Source organism: Schistocerca cancellata, chromosome 3, assembly GCF_023864275.1.
Source record: "Schistocerca cancellata isolate TAMUIC-IGC-003103 chromosome 3, iqSchCanc2.1, whole genome shotgun sequence".
In the NCBI taxonomy this organism is placed as follows: Eukaryota; Metazoa; Arthropoda; class Insecta; order Orthoptera; family Acrididae; genus Schistocerca; species Schistocerca cancellata.
The window spans coordinates 673,321,076-673,345,002 of NC_064628.1; the positions used below are offsets into that span (position 1 = coordinate 673,321,076).

The 23,927-nt window shown below is 37.4% G+C and overlaps 1 protein-coding gene across 2 annotated transcripts in view; it reads left to right on the plus strand.

Moving 5' to 3' along the window:
- Positions 1-22,329, plus strand: part of LOC126175646 (unconventional myosin ID) — a 155,107-nt gene extending 132,778 nt beyond the window's left edge. The window contains exons 17-18 of one of the 2 annotated variants that reach the window (XM_049922536.1): positions 16,942-17,084; positions 18,219-22,329. In XM_049922536.1, coding sequence (XP_049778493.1) covers positions 16,942-17,084; positions 18,219-18,423 — 348 coding nt within the window. In that variant the 3' untranslated portion in view covers positions 18,424-22,329. Of the gene's footprint in view, positions 1-16,941; positions 17,085-18,218 lie in introns of those variants that run through there. The other variant, XM_049922537.1, reaches the window with a different exon arrangement.
- The last annotated feature ends 1,598 nt before the right edge of the window (positions 22,330-23,927 follow it).

The window sequence follows — 23,927 nt, forward strand, 5'->3', positions numbered from 1 at the left end:
TTGCATTTTTATGTTGCCTGAATGGTCACTTGGCTTTTTGAAAATGCACTGTTCATGACTAAGTGAAGCATAAAAGCTTTATTCGATATTTTATTTTGTTGCTTGTGTCACAGTCTCATGAACTGTATCAATATTACATGGATTGTTTGCATGCTAATATTGTTGAAGGTTGTTTTGTTCAGTGTGAGCTATTCTATTTCTACAAATATCTGCTGCATTCATACATGTGTAAAAACAATGTATAGATAATTTAAGTCAGCTGATATAGCTCATTGAAAGCTTGTGAGACTTGGAAGCCAAAGGACTCTTGAATAATAGCTCAGAACTAGGTAATCATTTTGGAACTAAAATGGTGAATTTTCATAACACAAGTTATTCATGTAAGCTGCAGAAAAGACAAAGATATTGTGAAGAACCCAATGCATATGTTTGAGTCAACAACGTTTGTCATTAAAGAGAGGGCTGCAAAGAATGAGAAAAGAGACAAGGTATTGTTGGAGGCCAAGTAAATAATGAGTACTTTGACAAATTTTGTGTTGGTGTGATATTTATATTTTTTTTAAATTTCTCTGTAAGACACATTATTCATGTATGGAGTGTTCGGTAATGTCTGACTGGTTGTCTCCATTCAGTGGTCCACCACCCTTCCTTATGAACTATTAAAATGTGATATGATTTGAGAAAATTAAAATTTATGGAAAAAAATGTTCTTAGAAATAATTCTTATACAAATGATTTTGATACAGACAACTCCTGACTATCAAGCTTAGAGATTGTCTTTACATGGTTTAAAATGAAATGAAATAAAATAAAAATGAAGCCAGACCTGTTGTGTTATTGTTAAAATGAATATTTCCATTTAGTACACAAATTTCTGGCTGTGAATGCATAAATGACAAAAACATCTGAGAGTGGTGCCTATGAACCAGGATTTGAGCAACTAAGTGACACAGATACAGTGAAAAAAGCGTGTTTGGCAGTGGAAGAGAGAGACAAGGTGATTGAGGAACTTATTATCATGTTCGATGAAATACACTGATCTGTTGTTAAGGGTATGTATGGGAAAATTTGTTGGACTATACCAAAGTTTTGATTCTCGGGTAAAGGACAATGGTCATACTGAAGAAAAGTAAAGAAAAAATCAAAAAATTGGATGATTATTTACCCAAACTGAACTAATAGTAATTGGTACAAAGTATAGTGTGTTTTAAGTGGGAATTTGTAAATGGGTTACCAATGTCCAGCAAGAAACACACAAATGAATGCAGTGTGTTGTAAAACGTGACTTGTAGCATGTCTTTTAAATAGACTGAATAGCAATTTCCACTAAAAACTTGTACTTTTGGTATCCGCGTTTTCGGCGATTCGTGTGTTCTGCAGTCTGCATTAACTCAGATAATCGAGAGCTCTCTGTACATGTTCTTAAAGGTGAAAATGGAAATAAAAGCTAATACAGTGTCTTAAAAAACTATTTAAAAAAAGTAAATAATAGCAAATTTGCTTCATGGCTGGACTAGAACCAAATTACTAAACCTTTGTTCTCCAGTGTATTAACAGGCTAAATACACTGATGTGAGAAAAGTCATGGAATACCTCCTAAAACTGTGTGTGACCACCTGTTGCCCAGTGTAGAGCAGCAACTCGATGTGGCATTGACTCAGCAAGTTGTTGGGAGTCCTCTGCAAAAATATTGACCCATGCTGTATCTATAGCCATCCATAATTACGGAAGTATTGCCAGTGCAGGATGTTGTGCATGAACTGACCACTCTATTATGTCCTATAAATGTTCGATGGGATTCATGTCAGGTGATCTGGGTGGCCAAATCATTTGCTCAAATTTTCCAGAAAGTTCTTCAAACCAGTTATGAACATTTGTGGCCCAATGACATGACATCGTTGTTTGAGACTATGAAGTCCATGAGATGCACAAATGGTCTCCAAGTATCTGAACATAACCATTTCCAATCAGTGATCAGTTCAGTTGGACCAGAGGAACCAATCCATTCCATGTAAACAAAGCCCACACCATTATGGAGCTGCCACCAGCTTGCACAGTGGCTTGTTGACAACTTGGGTCTGTGGTTTCATGGGGTCTGTGCCACACTTGAACCCTACCATCAACTTTTAGCAACTGAAATTGGGACTTGTCTGACCAGGCGAGCCAGCCGGGGTGGCTGAGCGGTTCTAGGCGCTACAGTCTGGAACCGCGTGAGTGCTACAGTCGCAGGTTCGAATCCTGCCTCGGGCATGGATGTGTGTGATGTCCTTAGGTTAGTTAGGTTTAAGTAGTTCTAAGTTCTAGGGGACTGATGACCTCAGAAGTTAAGTCCCATAGTGCTCAGAGCCATTTGAACCATTTTATTGACCAGGCGACAGTTTTTCAGTCATTTAGGGTCCAACTGGTATGGTTATGAACACAGGAGAGGCACTGCAGGGGATGATGTACCAGTAACAAAGGCACTTGTGTTGGCTGTCTGCTGCCATAGCTGAGTACATCTACATCTATATCTACATCTAGACTATGTGATCAGAAATATGCAGCACCCTCCATCAGTAATGCTGGAATTCAATATGGTGTTGGCTCAGTCTTAGCCTTGATGACAGCTTCCACTTTAAGAGGCATACATTCAATCAGGTGCTGGAATGTTTCTTTGGGGAATGGCAGCCCATTCTTCACGGACTGCTGCACTGAGGAGAGGTATTGATGTAGGTCGGGGAGGCCTGGCATGAAGTCCAGCATTCCAAAACATCTCTATAGGACTCAGGTCAGGACTCCGAGCAGGCCAGTCCATTACAGGGATGTTATTGTCATGTAACCACTCTGCCACAGGCTGTGTGTTATGAACAAGTGCTCGATCATGTTGAAAGATGCAATAGCCATCCCGAATTGCTCTTCAACAGTGGGAAGCAAGAAGGTGCTTAAAACATCAATGCAGGCTGTACTGTGATACAACAGGGGGTTCAAGTCCCCTCCATGAAAAACATGATCACATCATAATACCACCACCTCCGAATTTTGCTGTTGGCTCTACACAAGCTGGCAAATGACGTTCACCGGGCATTTGCCCTACCCACACCCTGTCATCAGATCGCCACACTGTGTTCCATGATTTGTCACTCCACACAACATTTTTCCACTGTTCAGTCGTCCAATGTTTACGCTCCTTACACCAAGCGAGGCGTCATTTGGCATGTACCGGCGTGATGTGTGGCTTATGAGCAGCCACTTGACCATGGAATCCAAGTTTTCTCACCTCCTGCCTAGCTGTCATAGTACTTGCAGTGGATCCTGATGCAGTTTGGAATTCATTTGCGATGATCTGGATAGATGTCTGCCTATTACACATTACGACCCTCTTCAACTGTTGGCGGTCTCTGTTAGTCAACAGACGAGGTCGGTCTGTACGCTTTTGTGCTGTAACTGTGCCTTGACATTTCCATTTAATTATCACATTGGAAACAGTGGACCTAGGAATGTTTAGGAGTGTGGAAATCTCGCGTGCAGACATATGACACGAGTGACACCTGATCACCTAATCACGTTCAAAGTCCATGAGTTCTGTGGAGCAACTCTTTCTGCTCTCTCACGATGTCTAATGACTACTGAGGTCGCTTGTATGGAGTACCTGGCAGTAGATGGCACCACAACGCACCTAATATGAAAAGTGTATTTTTTGGGGGTGTCTAGATACTTTTGATCACATAGTGTACATCTACATAGATACTCCCCAAGCCACCACACAGTGCTTGGTGGAGGGTACCCTGTACCACTACTTGTCATTTCCTTTTCTGTTCCACTCTCAAATAGAATGAGGGAAGAATAACTGTCTACAAACTTCTGTATGAGCCCTAATTTCTCATATCTTATCTTCGTGTTCTTTACACGCAAGGTATGTTGGCGGCAGTAGAATTGTTTCGCAGTCAGCTTCAAATGCTGGTTCTGTAAATTTTCTCAATAGTGTTTCTCAAAAAGAAAAAGGAAAAAAAACCTTCCCTCCAGGGATTCCCATTTGAGTTCCCAAAGCATTTCTGTAATACTTAAGTGCTGTTCGAACCTACCGGTAACAAATCTAGCAGCCCTCCTCCAAATTGCTTTGATTTCTTCCTTCAGTTTGACCTGGTACGGATTCCAAACACTCGAGCAGTATCCAAGAATTGGTCACACCAGTGCCATATATGTGGTCTAATGCCTTATTTCACTGCACTTTCATAACAGATATGTTCATCCTACGTCCCACATTGATTTCTGCAGTTATATCGCACAGTGCTACATGGCTTTTAGCACTGACAACGCTTCACAAACACCGCTGCTCTCGGTTATTAAGTGAAAGCCATTGGCCACTGTGTTGTCTGTGGTGAGAGGCAAAGCCTGAAGTTTGGTTGTTATTGGCACACTCTTGACACTGTGGAACTCAGAATATTGAATTTCCTAATGATTTTCAAAATGAGATGTGCCATGCATTTAGCTCCAACTACCATTCCACATTCAAAGTCTGTTAATTCCCATCGTTCGACTGTAATCACATGAACAACCTGAGTACAAATGACAGTTCTGGCAAGCACTGCCCTTTTATACGTTGTGTGCTTTATACTGGATGCAAATTGCTATCCCATGACTGTTGTCACCTCACTGTACATCTTATAGATCACCTTATTGAGCTGAAACTGGAGAAAAAGAAAAAATGGATAAAAAGTTGTAATTTGACTGGTTACAATGAAATAATTTTGTTTGAATAAAATCGCTGTGTTTGAATAGTCATTGTGTCCAAATTTATTTAAATCCATAGATTTTAAATATAATTATGGCGAAGGATATTACAAATAAAGTGGACAGGTCAAATATAAGATGAGGGGGATGTCAGTTTATGAGTATAGGAAACTGGGAGCACGTGGGCACTGGGGATGGATGTAGCTATAAATTACATGTAGGTGGTTGGTGCTTGTTTTCAGCAGTCAATCGTAGTTATTTCAACTGTAAATTGAATGGCAGCATGAAAGCTCTCAGTGGTTGAGGAGGACTGTTGGTGAAGGTATTAGTTTATTAAATGATAAAGCAATGGTGCACATGTGGAAGAAGCGGAAAACTGTGCCTGTAGTTTTCTTACCCCCCCCCCCCCCCCCCGCCCCCCCAAAAAAAAAAAAAAAAAAAAAAAAAAAGCCTATCGGTTTGTGAGCATCGTCTGTAGCCTCATTAAAAAGTGATTACCTTTGTTTTATTCATTGTAAGATATTCTTCTATTAAGGGGAGTCCCATATTGGTGTACACTTTATTTTTTCCCATCATTCATGATGCACCATCTGGTGATGTGTAGTACTGTAGTCTAACAATTACTAGATGTGTAATCCCTACGTAGTACAGTCCATTCTCCCAACTACTGTCATGATGTGAATGGAACACATGGAGTGTGATCATCAAGGACAGTGCTGAACAATGTGGTTTCTGTGGAAGGTGGAGGTAAAAACACCTCTCAACATTTCAAGAGTGAAAAAGCATATTCAGGAGAATAGCTGCATCATATTTATGGAAAAGGAGGCAGCCACAGAACTTGTTAGAAGCACTATGCAGTGCCTAGTGCACTGACATGTTAAGCTTGAGAAGGTATCTGCCAGGTTGGTTCCCAAATCACTGTATGTAGCACAAACACAACAGCGCAAGGCATGTGCAGTGATCTTGTTCAACACCTCATTCAGGATCCAGAATGTTTCTTGTCCAAACTCATGACTGGTGATGAGACTTGGCTCCAGTACCATGAGGCGGAGACCAAAGCCCAATCGATACAGTGGAAGCATATAGACAGCACCCTATTGAAGAAAATCTATACATCATCTTCAGTAGAAAACACGTCACAGTCTTTTCGGACAAGGATGCAATCCTCCAGGGACCGCTATTTGTTTTATACATTAGGCATTAACCCTACTTTCAACTAATAAGATGAAAAATAAGATCAGATTTAAATTATGAGAAGGAACAAGAGATACTGTTGATTGTTGAGAGTGATACTGGAATAGGGTTGAGAGACATGTGAGGAACCTTGTTTGTTGTATTAACTGGAAAAAGTTTTTGATCATTTCATTTGAACCAGATTCCAGGAAATACTAAAGTAAATTTGAGTAGGCTGGTAAGATAAAATTCTTAATTTATACTACGTATCAGAAAGCAAAATTAATTCTCAAGATTGGACACACCAAGAAAGTTAAAATTGTTGGAGAAGCAAGACTAGGTTGTGGCATGCATCCTAAAGTAACAGAGTGTCGTCTACATAACGTTTGTAATAAACAATTTTATCCATAATGTTATCGTCAGAATTTAGAACTTTACAAACATTATATAGACGGCACTCTGTTACTTGTCGATGGTTCCCGTGAGGACATTGAGGAAATAGTAAAAAAGTTCAACGACGCACATAATAAAATAGAATTTACCGTGGAGTATGAAACTGACAATTGTTTACAGTTCCTGGACCTGAATATAAAAAAGCAGGGCAACAAACATGCGTTCTCCGTTTATAGAAAACAAACTACGACTGATGCCGTGATCCTGAATGATTCATGCCATCCGCAGGCTTATAAAGAAGCTGCTTTAAATGATTAATGGAAAATCTCATATAAAGATGTGAAACAAATACTAACAAAGAGATAGAGAGGCTGGCCAGTACTTACCTCAGCTCAGTATAGCCGATAGATACACATAAAACAGAACCGAAAATTTACATTCCTAGCTTTCGGAACAAATGTTCCTTCATCAGGGAGGAGAGAGGGGAAAGAAAGGGAAGAAGGGAAAGGAGATTCAGTTACTCACAACCCAGGCTATGAAGCAACAGGGAAAGGAAAAGGAAAATAGGGAGGGTAGCAAGGATGGAGGCATGGTTGTCAGAGGGAAGCCAAAGATATTCTACTGTAAGTACTGTGCCAGCTTCAAACCAAAGAAGCTGCTTTCCGTACTCTCGTGCATAGGGCAATCAATATACCTATGAGCGAGAAAGATAGGGAGACTGAAATTAATACTGTTAAGAGAATAGCGATGAACAACGGTTACAGAATAGATTTGGTTAAAAAACTGTTATGGAAAAGTAATAAGCGCAAAAAGAATAAACCTGATGGAGAGAAAGTGAAAATTATCACGATGCCATACTACGGAACAGTCTCACAAAAGATAGCAAATATTTTTAAGCCATACGATGTTAAAATAGCTTTTCAGACTAATGACTAGTGAGGTATAGCCTTAAGCATGATATTGGCGAGAAGAGAAATAAGTTTGAAAGATCGGGAGTTTATAAGATTCAGTGCAGAACTTGTGATGCAAAATATATAGGGCAGACAGGAAGATCATTCACGATCCGGTATAAAGAACATAAAGACGCATTCAGGTTAGGAAATTATGACAAATCAGCTGTTGCGAACCATATATATGAAACAGGCCATCCCCTTAATAACATAGAGGACAACGTAGATATATTGCATGTAGAAAAGAAAGGGAGGAAACTTGATTTACTAGAGGAATTCGAGATAGCTATCCATGAAAAGAAACAAAGCAATATTCTAAATGCACAAGATAATTTTAAAGAAATGAGATTTTTTTAGCGGGTTTTTTAGAATTATTTTAGGGTAGGTATGTCACTGACGGAGTTGCGAGAGGCTAAAGGTGGCAGACCAATGCAATAAGGAAATCAGGTGCCCAATAGCATAGTGTTACCGTCAAGCACACGGCTGTAACCACCCCACAACACCTAGGCACGTCAGTCCACAACAGCTCCCGAGCCGGCACAGTGTGACAGCATATTTGGTAGCTATGGGACGGCCATCGACTTGTGTCAACAACTTCAGTGTAAGACGAGGACCCACAGTCCAATATACTTTTAATTCTGTTTTACTCTATGGACTTCCCAACTATTTGTGATGGTATTTTGTCTTTTTAGTCCGTTTAATTTCATGGCATAGATTTTACAACCTGCTGATGGGAGCATTGTCTCTTGAAACGCATTGTTAAGTATAAGAATCGTGGTTGAATGCTGACAGTGATAACCAGTATAACGACAAATGCTACCTCGACTCCATAATGGATTATATTAAACTAGAAAAAGTTATTGCATCAGTGAAATCTGTTTTCCAGTTGCCATGGCCACTGAGACTTTCACAAAAAGATGATCTCTGCAATCTGAATTCTAGACTTAAGAGAAATTAATAGAAACTATTCAGAGAACTTGTTGTAAAATAATAGAAAAGATGAGATTGATAGGCAAAATAACACACAAACTAGTTCTGCTGTGAGTTAGGTAGAGGAAATCTACTTTCACAAATATCGTTCATAGAAAATCTAATGAGATATTCCATATTTTGAGATGCAATTGTCTTCTGCATGATTCTATAGATGGCAAGACAAAAGGGATATGGAAGTAGGGACCAGAAGAGCTCAATTGATTGATACCTGATCCAGTAGATAATACAGGGTGTTTCAAAACGAATATATGGATTTTAAGGCTTTGTAGCATATGATACATTCAACTTACAATTATAGCACATCTAATGAAAGAGAAACTCAAACAGCTTTTTTTTACAGAGTTAGATTTCTTCCCAAACCTTGATCATTGTGGGTGGAATAATTGTTGCAACAATGCTGTTTCTAAAGTTGGGTAGATCAGATGGTAGTGGGGGCACATGCAAATGATCCTTTATGAACCCCCAAAGATAAAAATCACATTGTGTCAGATTGTGTGTGAATGTAGAGGTCATGCAAAACAAACTCTGTCATCTGGTCCCTTGTAGCCAATCCAGTGACCTAGTATAACATTATTTAACCAATCACATGTTGAGTTATGCCAGTCAGGCAGTGGTTTAGCTTCTTACAGTTGAGGAAAGAGCTATAATTCTAGGACATGAAGATAAGAAATGATGTTTACAGTTGCTTCACCAAAAAAGTAAGGCTCATAAACTTTCCTCCGGGATATAGCACAAAAAACATTCAATTTCGAGGGAACAACACCGTTGCAACTGTGCCATCTCATGGGGGATTGCTGACCCCCTACGTGCACGCAAACATGTGTTCACATTTTCACTTAGGTGAAATGTTGATTCATCACTGAAAACAACTCAATTCACAAAATCTTTGTTGTCATGTAGCAACATTCTGTTTGCAAAGTTGACATGTAAACTGTTGTCTTTAGAGCATGTAACAACTGCAAACAATATGGATGTAGTTATAAGCATCTCCTTAAAAATCTCCACACAGATATCACTGGAATTGCTAATTCACAGCTTGCCTTCTGAATTGATTCGTTGGGGCTATACATGAAAGACTCCCACAGATTCCTACATTCTTCAGCCAATTTTGGTTGTTCTATGCCCTTTCCTTTGCCCACAGGTATATAATCAAAAGTATTTCAGTTGCTCTTTCATTTGTTGCTCTTTTATTTGTGAGTTGAATGTAATAAAGCTACATAGTATATTAAAACCTGTATATTCATTTTGAAAAATCTTGTATTGGCAATTAAGGAAGAAAGTGAAGATTGGGATAAATGAAAACTATGTACCATACCATAATAGTCTGAGGAAGAATGGATGAACTTTGCTGACATTACGTGGACCAACCAGTAGGGAGAATATGATGATGAGATTGCTGTGTAGTCTCTTCACAGAATGGGTTCCTAGTTGTCATGCCACAAACATCAAAGTCATTGCATCTAAGAATGTTTATTTGTACAGTGCCATTATTAAGTTGTAACATATTCGTTGTAATTATCAGTAAGGATATTTTTGTCTTATAAGCCATTTTTTATATGCTGAAATTTATCCAGTAATCTGGCAGCTGACCAAAATATTAATTTGTTTTCCATATATGTTTGACATGTGCTTTGCTGATTTCCTCAGTATTGTGGAAATTTTTCATGATTAATTATGTAATCTTCTTTTACATTCTAAGTTAATGATTGATTGTGTAAAACTATGTGTGCCTATTCCACAAAAATAATAAATATTTTTGCGTTAAGTTAGATATATGAAATCAAAACACAAATGCAATATTATGATGCAAATGTATACTTTCTTGTTCAACTTTTTTATTTACATTATCCCAGTGGTCTAGGTAGCATAAAAATTAAGTTCTGTTGTATGCAACAAGTTTTCTGTTGATAATTTGCTACTGCTTGTGTAATGCTTTTCTATCCTTGGTGTCTGTTCTGTATATTTAGCAGTCGTAATGATGATGGAAGAGAAGTAACTACAAAAGATACATAGGAATAAAGATATAATGTAATTGGTTATAGATGCCATCAAATATTTAAATTTAGTTTCAGTCTTCCAAAACTGCTCATTTGTTAATTAAGAGAAAAAAGGTGTTAGAAAGTGTTTTCCATTGCTCTTGTGTCTCCAATATTTGTTACGCAGTAGATATGTAGTTACTTTTCAGGTTGAAAATATACAGCTCATTTTCCTTATTTCATGTAGCTCTTGAAATCCAGCAAAGATTGAATTTGCTCTACCTACCATCCATTTTCACAGCTACGCATCCTGCCTATTTCCATTTCGGTTGCATTACAATCTTAATTGCATCTTCACTCCTGTCTGTTCCTTTACCCATTTGTTTGTTTTCCTACTTCTGTGTTTCTTAATGTTCATCTCTTTGTTTACTAAGGAGCCATCAGTTTTTGAATGATTTTTGCGTCTATCACTGCCATATGTCAAAATTGATAAAACACACTGATTGTAAATTTTTCTTTTGAGAAATGTTGTAAGCCTTGTCTTGAAAACTTTAGTTAGTTTACCGAAAGCATTTGTTTATTCCTTTTGCTGTCCATCCAGTTTTAGTCTTCAACTGCCCCAACTGCAGAAACTTATGAAATGGGGTTGGACTTTATTGTTAACTAGCTGAGTACCTGGTGTTGTCTGGTTATGTATTTATTCCAGTCTTCTTCTAGTCCAGCTCATCCTCATTCTCATCCCCCCCCCCCTCCCCCCTCTGTCAATCTCCTCCGCTCTCCTCTCTTCATCTGCTCCTTCCCCCTCTATCCATCTCCTCCTCCCCCTTTAATTCCATTCCCCCCCCCCCTCCATGTTTATCTCCTCCCCTTTCCTTTCTGTGTCCATCTCCTCCTCTATCCTCTCTCTGTCCATTTCCTCCTCCCGTCTTCCTGTTCTTCTCCTCCTTCTCGATCACTCTGCCTACTTCTTCCCCTCCCCCCTGTCTCTATCCATCTCCTCCTCCTCCTCCCCCTCCTCCTCCTCCTCCTGCTCGTGCCAACTCCTTCTTCCCCCTTACTGTCTATCCATCTCCTCGTTCTTCCTTCTCTCTCCACGTTATCACACTCACCCCAATATGAGGCCGGTGAGTCTTACCTGTGCAGTATTTGTTTTCAGACTGTAATTTATATACATGTACCAAACTTGATTGAAATCATTCCAGGGGTTTAGGAAGAGCTTTTTACCTGTGGCTTTGCTCATGTATGCACGTTTCAAATATATTTCACACATATTTCACCTCTGTGTCTAGTGAATTTTTCCACGCACTTTCATTTTCACACAGCTCAATGTTTGTGACATTGTATTTCCTGAATTGTGTACTGTAAAATGATGTAATTGTGTATGTACATTCAGTGACATGTGTGGATACTGTCTGCGAAATGTATTGTGAATAGAGTTAGTAGTAAAGAAGTAATAAATTAAAATGTCATGCACGATGTGCAGTTTTTCATGCATCTTGGTGTTTATGTCATACTCTTGAACTAAATGCAGTTCAATATTGTAATTTTTATGGTATGTTCAGTGTTATATGTGAGTACTGTGGCCAGCTTCTGTGGCCGAGCGGTTCTACATGCCTCAGTCCAGATCCACGCTGCTGCTATGGTCGCAGATTCGAATCCTGCCTCAGGCGTGGATGAGTGTGATGTCCTTAGGTTGGTCAGGTTTAAGTAGTTCTAAGTCTAGGGAACTGATGACCTCAGATGTTAAGCTCCATAGTGCCTAGAGCCATTTTGTGAATACTGTCTGCAAAATGTGACTCGAATACTGTTAGTGGTAAAAAGTAATAAATTAAAAATGTCATGTTTCATGTTGCAGTTTTACTGCATGAACAGAAAAAAATGTAGTAAGTAATAAACTTTTTTTCCTTTCGTTATTTTGTGGGGGCCAATCAGTGAGAAAAATTTTGTAAACGTTTGAATTTATGTGTAAAGTTTGTTGAAAGTCTCTAAGTGCTCTCATCCTCAAATACTAGATGACTAAATTACGGATGTTCTCACATCGTGGACTACACTGCTTTTTCATTCCCACCACCACAACTTTGATAGGTGGATGGTTCTTACTCCCACAGTTCTTCTTTCCTGACAGTAAATGGTATGTGTATAAAGTTTGGTTGAAATCAGTGCATCAGTTCAAGTGGTGATGTGGAACAAACAAACATGCATGCATGCATGCATGCATACATACATCATACTTACATTCATACATTTTTATAATATGTATGGATTTGTACAATTCTATTTTTGATTATTGATTATACATTTTTAGTCTAATTATAATTGAATTTCAGGCCTGTTTTCAAACATGGTCAATTAGTTGAAATAATCAGCACTGAAAGCCAACAGCACATCGTCATCATCAAAAATGCAGGTGGTTTAGGTTGTTGTCGTGGTCTTCAGTCCGAAAACTGGTTTGATGCAGCTCTCCGTGCTACTCTATCCTGTGCAAGCCTCTTCATCTGTGAGTAACTGCTGGAACCTACATCCTTCTGAATATGCTTGCTTTATTTATCTGTTGGTTTCCCTCTATGATTTTTACTCCCCACACTTCCCTCCAGTACTAAATTGGTGATCCCTTGATGCCTCAGAACATGTCCTACCAACTGATCCCTTCTTCTAGTCACATTGCACCACAAATTTCTCTTCTCCGCAGTTCTATTCAGTACCTCCTCATTAGTTACTTGATCAACCCATCTAATCTTCAGCATTCTTCTGTAGTACCACCTTTCAGATGCTTCTATTCTCTTCTTGCCTAAACTGTTTATTGTCCATGTTTCACTTCCATGTATGGCTTCACTCCATACAAGGATTTTCAGAAAGGACTTCCCGACACTTAAATTTATACTCGATGTTAACAAATTTCTCTTCTTCTAGTCTTAGCCAGTCTACATTTTACATCCTCTCTACTTTGACCATCATCAGTTATTTTGCTTTTCAATTAGCAAAATTCATCTACTATTTTAAGTGTCCCATTTCCTAATCTAATTCCCTCAGCATCACCTGATTTAATTCAACTACATTCCATTGTCCTCGTTTTGCTTTTGTTGATGTTTATCTTGTATCCTCCTTTCAAGACACTGTACATCTGTTCAGCTGCTCAAAGTCCTTTGCAGTCTCTGACAGAATTACATCATCATCGGGAAACCTTAAAGTTTTTATTTCTTCTCCCCGAAATTTAATTCCTCCTCCAAATTTTTCTTTTGTTTCCTTTTTCGTGTTTGCTCAGCATACAGCTTGAATAACATCAGGGATAGGCTACAACCCTGTCTCACTCCCTTCTCCCTGTTTTGCGAATGTCCCATTAAAAGTAATTTGTCTTTGCCCCTCTTTGGGGATCTGAAGGCTTCATATAGGACCCCTGTGAATAGTTAGGGTAATACAGAATTTTTTCCATAACTTCTCTTCCAGTTCTAAATTTTGCACTATTCTCTGAAGTATAATGGAAGCTGAAACATTTATATGTACAGGGCTATTATAAATGATTGAAGCGATTTCATAAATTCACTGTAGCTCCATTCATTGACATATGGTCACGACACACTACAGATACGTAGAAAAACTCATAAAGTTTTGTTTGGCTGAAGCCGCACTTCAGGTTTCTGCCGCCAGAGAGCTTGAGAGCACAGTGAGACAAAATGGCGACAGGAGTCGAGAAAGCGTATGTCGTGCTTGAAATGCACTCACATCAGTCAGTCATAACAGTGCGACGACACTTCAGGATGAAGTTCAACAAAGATCCACCAACTGCTAACTCCATTCGGCGATGGTATGCGCAGTTTAAAGCTTCTGGATGCCTCTGTAAGGGGAAATTAACGGGTTGGCCTGCAGTGAGCGAAGAAATGGTTGAACGCGTGCGGGCAAGTTTCACGCGTAGCCCACGGAAGTCGACGAATAAAGCAAGCAGGGAGCTAAACGTACCAAGCCGACGGTTTGGAAAATCTTACGGAAAAGGCTAAAGCAGAAGCCTTACCGTTTACAATTGCTACAAGCCCTGACACCCGATGACAAAGTCAAACGCTTTGAATTTTCGGCGCGGTTGCAACAGCTCATGGAAGAGAATGCGTTCAGTGCAACTGCAACAATACAACTGAGTTCAAAAGTCTCTCGGATCTCATCACTAGATTGGAAAACAACCACTGGAAACAGTAAGTAAATTGAAACGTCCTGGCAGATTAAAACTATGTGCCATACTGGGACTCAAACCTGGGACCTTTGTCTTCCATAAGAAAGTAATCAATCAGCTGTGAGCACTGGTTGTCAGTTGCGATTCGGTAGCTCAGTCCGTGAAAGGCAACGGTCCTGGGCTCGGGTCTCGGTCTAGCAAACAGTTTTAATCTGCCAGGAAGTTCCATATCAGTGCAGAGGGAAAATTCATTCTTATCATTACATTGGTTCCAAAAGGTTTCTAGTATCTTCCACTGGTAATCTCATCCATCAACAAAAAAGGATAACAGTCCAAAGTCAGGAGGTGAAGGACACGCACAAAAACACATCACTCTTCAGCAAACAAGATTTATTGTCTCATTCATTGAACACTAGCTCCAGCTAGCTAATGGCTCCATGCTCTACTATGCAGCCTTTTTCGTACCGAGTATGTGTAGGACAACTAAGCTGCAACATTCATCTAGAAAACAGGCAGATGACAAAGCTGGTTTACACACCTGTGCATGGTCATGTACCTACGAACTCTTTCAAAGCTTTCCATACTGTCAGAACAACTTCATTGATCCCTAATAAAACAGCAGCTCTGCCTAACAAGGCACACAACTCAGTTGCTTCACTCTTGATGGCTGGCAGTTGACTTTAGATTTTGCATGAGACCCAAAACCATTCCACATAATTGTTTTCAGTCCGGCCTTTTGGCCATTCAGCCACAGGGTCAAATCCAAACATTTTCATTGGCCATTACCATATTCCATTAATAGCATTCAGCAAACAGTTGCTTGGTCATTTTGAGGAAATCACTCACCCTAGAGAATGCCATAGTCAGCTCAACCTATTTAGCAGGATTAAGGGAAGACCAGCTCTTTCTCCCCAGGAAGGGCAAAAGTCTCATTCTGCTGGATCCCAGAAACCAGTCTTGTCACACACAGTAGCTGCATGATGAGCTTACAGTGAAGGCTGGCTAGGTAATGAAATAGTACAAGAGGTATTGCTGACATTTTCAGAAACTTGGAGCAGTAGTAGTAGTAGGAGGAGAAGTGTGAGGGTGGCAGTGGTGGTGGTGTAAAACTAGTGTGCAACCAGCAAAGAATAGTTGTAGAGCATACTTAAAATAATAAAATGACAGATATTTTAGATGTGGTGTAGTTGCCTTCCTCAGTACATCAGTACATAGACACCTTGAGGCTTGCCACTGAATAACATCTGAAGTGTCGGTTGTTTTATTGTCTCAGTCTTGTGTTTTATATGAATATGAAACATTATGCTCAGAAGGCTATGGATTTTTATTATTTTTAGCGTTTTTTGTACTCTACTCTACTCTGCTGTGTGTGTGTGTGTGTGTGTGTGTGTGTGTACACGCATGCGCATCTATTTTTAAACTGTTTTCTTTTTCTTAACTCATGCTGTTCCAAATTTCTTTCTCTTCATATTTGTAGTAATGGTCTCACCAACTTGCATTAAAGCTCCTAATTTTTAGCCTGTCTTCCTCTGAGACCAAGTCAGTTCTGTGGCAATGTTTGTTTGCAGTCTTCCCAAGCCAAGTCTCTTAATTATTCTCAGTTACAACTGAGACAACTTTAGTTCATTTCATGAAAACATTTATAATAAAGCATCATGTGATTGTCTCATATTTGGCTTTCATTGTACATTATCAAAGACATGTCCATACTTCACAATTTTTATGCTGTCTTCCATGCTGTCTCTCATCCATTTGATTCATGACATGTGATTTCACACTTCCCTAAAAAGGTATTGTTATTCCTTTTTTATTATACCTTCGTGTTTCTGTTTTCACTTCATTTCTTTGTAAGCAGTCTACTTTAGTATTTCTCTCCAATTCCCCCTTCCTATATTTGGTTCATTACAGAGCACCCCACTAGCTGCTGCTGTTTGCTTTCTTTCCTTCAGATAATATTTTTGTAATTCTGATTTGGATGTAACATACACTGTGTGTTAAGTTTCCTTTTACAAAAGTGTTTATGTTGCAGATTTTCATGATACTGCTTTCTTTCTGCTTTTCATGGTGTTACAAAATTAGGATAGTAAAAAACTACTTGCTGAAGATGAAACTTAAAAAAGCTAACAGGATTTCCAGAAAAACTATATTCCTATATTAGGTAACCTTTCATCTGGTATGTCACTGAAAAATATAGGAGGACATTTGTGTCATTTTATTATTTTTTAAGTTGTAGTTTGTATGTTCTCCTTTCTAACTCATGTGAACATAGTGTGTGATTTGTTTCAGGCTTTCTAGGCAATTTACATTGTGCTGCATTGCCCATCATGTTTGTGTGTGGGGAGGGAGGGAGGGAGAGAGAGAGAGAGAGAGAGAGAGAGAGAGAGAGAGAGAGAGAGAGATTGGGGGGGGGGGGGGGGAGGGGGAGGGACTGGTTCACAAACATGTGCTTCATGATGTTGCCTCAATATTGTGTCTATTTCTTTGCCATCATGTTGCTCGCAGTTGTCAAATGGCAGTACACTGTTGAAATTTATGTTTCATCCTATAAGTAGTACAGATGTAATAGGTAAGTGTTTTATTGTTACAGGTAACTGGCCTGAGTGTTAGTCCTGGACGGGACCAGCTAATAGTAATACACTCCAACAAAGGCAATGACCTTGTGGTGTCTTTACAGGCAAATGAAGATCGAATTGGAGAACTGGTTGCCATTCTATGTTCTCGTTACCATGAGTAAGCGCTTATTATAATTTTATTTTTTAGTTACTTTATTTAGTGGAACAATAATTTTGCATATTGACTAATCTTATTTCATGATATTCTTTAGTGGAACAATAATTTTGCATATTGACTAACCTTATTTCATGATATTCTTTGTTACAAAAGTCGATGAACTAACTTGAAGTGCTGCAATCAAACCGACATTCATTAGTGTTAAATGATTTCAGCAAGCAACTGATAAGTTTTCAGAAAGACTCTTAAATTAGCTTAAAGTAAATGAAGATTTGAAGGAGTCAAAGTTACATTCTAGATTTTGAGATTAATTCAAAACTGAGGACATGTATTGATTGTGAATATTAGATTACTTTTGAATTTCATCTGCTGTCTTTCATTGGCATAAAATTTTGTTTTGACCTGCATTAAATATTGCTTTCACATAATTTTCACCATCCCTGTAAATAGATAGTACAAAAGATTTGATTTACAAGGTCTGCATTTCTGAATTATCATTATTATTAGCTGTGACATAATAGTATATTAATATGCCCACCTACATGTGTTAGTGTTTAAATGACGTACTCTCATTAACACTTTCTATGGGTAACTTGTCGTGCTTTAACTTTTTTTTAAATTCCGGTTTAGGAATGTAAAGACTGCTTAACACTCTTCAATTTTTAAATTTTACACAAACATTATTTAGGGAACACTGTTCACAGTCATTTTCCTAACAAAAAGGAGAACCTTTTATCTCCCACACCTGACAAAGATTTTACAATTATTACTTGTTGCATATTGTTTCTCCTAATATTTTTCTTTTTTTTTTACAATTTAATTAAACTGTGACAAATTTTTCAGCATATATTATTGTTGATATAGAATTGGCATTAAATGGATGTTTGTGTACTTAATTAATGCATGAGAGATGTTGTTACATTCTGTATTGCTTGCACCAAATGAAAAATTAACTTTATCTGTTCATTTTGTCTTTCAGTAGATATTACTGCAGAACATCATATTTAAAGTATTGTAGTGGTCCATCCTCTCAATCATTGTTCATAGTATGATTTTTTAGGTGCAATGTAGATGCCATAGTCTTTCGTCTTTTACGTACACAAAACATGAGTGTTGGTTGCCTACTGTACACAGGTTCCGCGGCAGTGATCTGCCGGTTACAGTCAGCAGTAGCTTCCAGTGTATGCTGGGCAACAAGAGCCTTCCTGTAAGGGTTGAAGTATCTGCAGATTCACAAGCAGCAGATTTCAGGCGTGATGGCAGTGCTATTGTTTACACCTTACCATCCAGTTATGCATCAATCATGGAAAATGGACAACAACAGAAGATTGCCGCATGATAATGACAGATGAAATTGGAGCGTGGAGGGTTAACTTGTAACGACAGTTTTGATGCTTGGCACGCCACAGCATCAATGTACCTTCAAGCTACAAATCAATTATTTATTGTGCAACTGGTGTTTGAAACTAGGCATCGTCAGCAATCTTACACTGACACTAATCACATCCGAGTGTATATTTGTTAGCAACTATCAGTTTTTCTTTTCTGGAGAAACACTAAAAGTAGTTACCTAATACATTTTATGACAACATAGATGTGATTAGTGCCAGTTTAGGTTCCTGAAGATAAGTTGGTCCCAAACACTGGACAAGCAATAAATAATTTGTATACAGTTTAAGTTTTGTTAAAAAAGGCTTTTATGAAGATAAATTGTATGATTCTTAATGTATTGGCTGCTGTTAGTATTCTCAGCTGGAGAAATTTTCTTACTGCAAAGTTTGTTTCCCCTTTGCAGAACAAAGATGTTGAACAGCATGGTTTGTTATTTAAAAGTGTTGTAGTAAAGTTGGGTATTTTACAGTAGCTACCAGTTATCTTAAATTAATCCTGTTAAAAAAGTTACACAATCAGTAGCTACCAGCTGACAATCTTAAATTAATCCTGTTAAAAAAGTTACACAATATATTTTGGGTGAGAAACTTGAGCCTTTCCTTTCATATTTATGTCATAAAATTATTTCTGTGGCTTGTTACGTTGTACATCCTTCATATATATTTTGTGTGTGTGTGTGTGTGTGTGTGTGTGTGTGTGTGTGTGTGTGTGTGTACCTACATGTTCTTTTTCTTACTTCACTTTAAGTATCGCTGGGGACTGAAGCAAAGTGCAATAATGTAGTTAAATTTTTGTATGACTTTGATTTCAAAAGAAAGTTGTGGGATGCAGGGCAGCCTGGTTGATTACTGATCAATGAAAGCCAAATTTAATGTACAGTATTTTACAAAGTCACATTTTTGTATGTGCTAATTTACATTTTGAACTATGTTTAACGACTTGATGTAGTACCATTAAGAAGCAAGTTGATGTATTTGTAGAATTTTCAGTCATTGCTATAGAACTGAATGAGCTCGTATGAGATGTATTTATTCATAATGATTATGTGCCATGGCATTTTTGTTATTTTCAAAGATCAGTAACTATTGAACTGATGAACTGCAGTTTGTAATAAATATTTCATAACCTTAGCCCTTGCTCCCCATAGAGAGCTGTGGACAACTTAATGTGTCATCATTTAACAGTTCAATAATTGATATAGGCTAATATTTACCCCAAGGAGTTGTTTAATTGTGCAAATATTTAGCGATCCATCACCCCTCCCCTCCCCCCCGGCCCCCGCCCTCCTCAAGCCTCTCTCTCTCTCCCTCCATCTCAATCTTTTCTGACATCCCTTTTTTTAACTGTACTCACTATCTATTCTCAGCTGCTATAAAAGGAAAGTTGTACAGTTATATAGTTGCATTTAGATTATTTTAATTTTTTATATAACTTCTGTGTATTGAGTAATTGAGCTTTTGCATACGTCTTGCAGTAATACAATAAAAGTTATTTCAAATTGATGAAAATATTTTAAGAGCATATATTTTTATTGTAAAATTTAGAAAATGTTTTGTATTAAATGCTGTTATAGAAATGGTATGTTTAACATTTTTGAAATTGATGTTACACTAAAAGTGAAACGTGTGACACATTATATTATAATAACAGCTCAGTTTTTATGAGGCTGACATTATATTTTTATTTTATTTATCAGTAATGTATATTCGTAATTGTAAGAGCAGAAATAGGAACAGAACATTGTGAAATGGTGCTAAACAGGAAAGACTAATGTAAGTAAATTTTTAAAAAAAGTACAAATTGCACATAATTTCACTTGAAGTGCCTTAGAAATGCTTTCCTATGATGTGATATTTTTAATTTTTCTTGTATAAAATATAGCATTAAACAGTGTTATTCAAACTGTAAATATGTAATTCATAGTATTAAATTTGTTCCTCTGTTATGTTGCCACACTAATTTTTCTTATCCACAGTAGAATGACACAAGAAATCAGTTTCTGAAATTATTACATATGAATGTCTCACCTCTTCTCTGTTTTAAGTATCTGAGCATATAATTATAACATGTGGTTGGTGATTTTTCCTGTGAATGTATTCAAACAATGCTGTTTTACTACAGTATTCTGATGCCCAGATTTAACTGGAGGTCTTAAAAAAATTATGGTATAAAATATATTGCTCATCATGAATTTTTCTGTACATTCTCACATTCCCTACAATGCATCCAGATCTGTAGTTTGTCTCCATTTTTTGTGCCTGTTTTATTTATGAAGAAACTGTAATCCATTTTATATTTACCTGTGCTGATAATAAATTCTTGAATCCTTAGTTCCATGCTTTGCAATGGTTATCAGCATTTGAACACTGGCTGGAATAAAATTCTGAAGTTGATGGAACAGTTAATTCATTTGAATGTTTAATTAGTGACAGAGTTTCTTACAGATTTTACAGTCAGGCATTTAAATTTGTATGAATGTTTCATGTAAAAAAATAATGTCTCATGGTATCCCATATGCCTTCATGATGAATGCTTAATTTCCAGTAACTACTGATGTTCTCTGACCTGCGTGACCTGGAAGTGACCACATTGTAGCTTAACTGTTGGTGTGCACATATAATTTGCAGTTACAACATTGAAAGACATTTTCTACCGCCTATTTTGGAACGTAAATAAAAAAATAAAGTTATTTTGGTCTTTTAAAGTAATGTAATTGGGCTTCTTGCAGAAAATTTTGCATCATCTGATATTTAATGCATTTACAGTGTCCATATTTGATTAATTTTTCAATACTTTTTGGTTGTAATTTTGTGCAGCCAAGAAATGTACTTAATGTATGATATGTTAAATGAGCTAATGTTGTTACCAATGTATTATTGTAGTCATTATGAGTTTCAGTGATTGTGTTCAGTTGTGCCATTATGAAAGTAAAGATTTCAATTCTGGATGAGTGCTTTATGTCTTCAATTACTCTGTTTTGATTAACAGTTGACTCTATAATATGTGAGACTGGGGAAAATAATTTCCATTTTATGACATTTTTTTGATGGTGGAGGTCATTTTCCATATGGGAATACAGTATTAACAGTTATATAGCACACCCTTGTGTGATAGTTGTGCCATAACATCACAAAAAATTGCTAGAAAATGGTATGAAATACATATTCATGTTTCAATACTATGAAATTAATTAATGTAAGAATTGAATTTTATAGAATGATCCAGAATGATAATTCGACCAAATAAAATAGAAAAAATATATTCTTAATTAGTGGTGACAGACTGAAAGAAAAATCAATTTTTGTTAATAATGCCTATGGAGCTCTGCTTCCTTCATGTCATTTATTTTTTGTTGGGCAGAAGAACTGATAGTTCCAAATGTTAATATATCTGACAGACTATATTTTGTGAGTGGATCTGCTGATATGTGATGAGTATACATTATTCTATTTTTATTTGCTCATAGTATTTGTTTAGAGATGTAGAATTCACAGCCAGTATTTTTAAAACTGTCAGTATTTATTAACAGTGTGTTTCATCAAAGAGTGATATTCTGGAAGATCCTCAATAAATGTGTCCTTAAAGAAAAAAATGTGAACTTTGTAAGTTTAAAGAAATATTACTACAAGAAACAAATTTTATGTACATCAGTATTTATATTGTATTTAAAAATAATGGGTGTTAAAATTCAAAATTTGTTTATGGTTGTGGCTCTTGTGATGCGTTCCCTAGCTACACTTGTGCACCACATTTTAATGAAAGATATGTGCTACTGGTGCTCTTTGCACAGAAAAGTATAAGAACAGAGTAAACTGTAACAGGAGATAATTGGAAATAAAAATTATGAATCTGAGGCAGTCATTATTGTTTGTATTGTGCCAATGATATTCTCTCTCTCTCTCTCTCTCTCGTGTGTGTGTGTGTGTGGGGGGGGGGGGGGGTGAGCACGCATGTGTGTGTTTGTGTGCACTTTTTCCCTCTGTTTTTCATGATTTTTTAAATGGCATCTTTAAACTCAGTTGTTTGTCTATTCTGGACGTTGTATCACAAGATAAAGATTTTCAGTTCCATCATTTTCCATTTCATTAATAAATGGTTCCACTCGCATTTCTTATGATGTATTGTGAATCTCATAGTTTTCAACCTACCATAAGTATCATGCACAGGCATTAATTGTAGCAATCTCTTTATAATGAACTGATAACCAAGCAAGCACTGATTGATTGCCCATGAAATATTTACATTGAAATAGAATTGTTAGATAATTAATTCAAATAGGTCTTAACACATTTCTGTTCCTTTCTTTTGACTTTTTGAAGATGGATTTTTTTACACACATTTTTGTTAAGTAACAAAGTCATCTTACCAGCTTTCACATTCTAAAATTTCTGAGATATCTTTAGTGGAAGTAAATTTATTAGTTCAGATCAAATGCCCCCCCCCCTATTTTCAAAAGAAGATACATCCTGCACTGATCACATTTTGTCAGATGTTAGGCTCCACTGCCAAATCTATGCATGTGCAAAAGTGTACATCTCAGAGCAGTCAACAGAGAGAATTGAGTGTGTTCATACATGGCAGGGTTTTAGTGACCAACTACTGCAAATATTCAGTTAGAGATTTCATAGAGTCATGCATGCACAGATCGACAGGTAATGATGCTATTGTGAAATGGAAACATTAAGAAAGCACTGAATCCATTGAATGCTTTGATAAGTCTCACAAGGTAAGTAATAGAGATTGCTGATGTGTGTGTCAGGCCATGTGAACCAGTGTGATACTGTTTTCAGTTGTTGCTTACATCCATTGCAGAAAAAGCTCTGAAGTAAATGACAGTACAGTTTGTACAGACACAACTGATCACAAGAACTATTAAGTGCTTTGGCTTGGTTGTTAAAATGGTGCCACTGCAGGAGTCATGGCAGAATGTTTTGTAGTGTGATGAGTCATGGTACATGAAGCACAAGAATAATCCAAAAAGTAAGTTCTGATTTTGTCGAGAGATGGCGTGAATAGTCACAGCAGAATGTCCATGCATGTGTAGAGAAAGTGTGGCAACAATATGGTGCAGTTATAGTTTTGTGACAATGAAGACTTTTCAGTGCTAGGAGAAACGATGGCATTAATAACGCAACTGTGGGCTTAATGCATTTATCAGATCTCTGTCCCCTTAGAAGTGAATTCTAGCAGGCATCATGTGCCGATTGTGTCATGCCTGTGGACTCAACATTGTGTTCAAACAATGGTGCAGGCTATTCACTAAAGGCCGAACCAATATGCACAATGAAGACACTAATGGCTAATGTCAGAAATAATGGAAAGTGTATGTGTCAAGCAGTTTCACAGAACTGATGCTTCACAGTTTCAGAATTCTGGTCAGTTCTTCCAGATATCTCTCTCTTTCTACTAAACATAATTGTCGTGCAGTGGTTCAGTTTTCACAAAATGTAT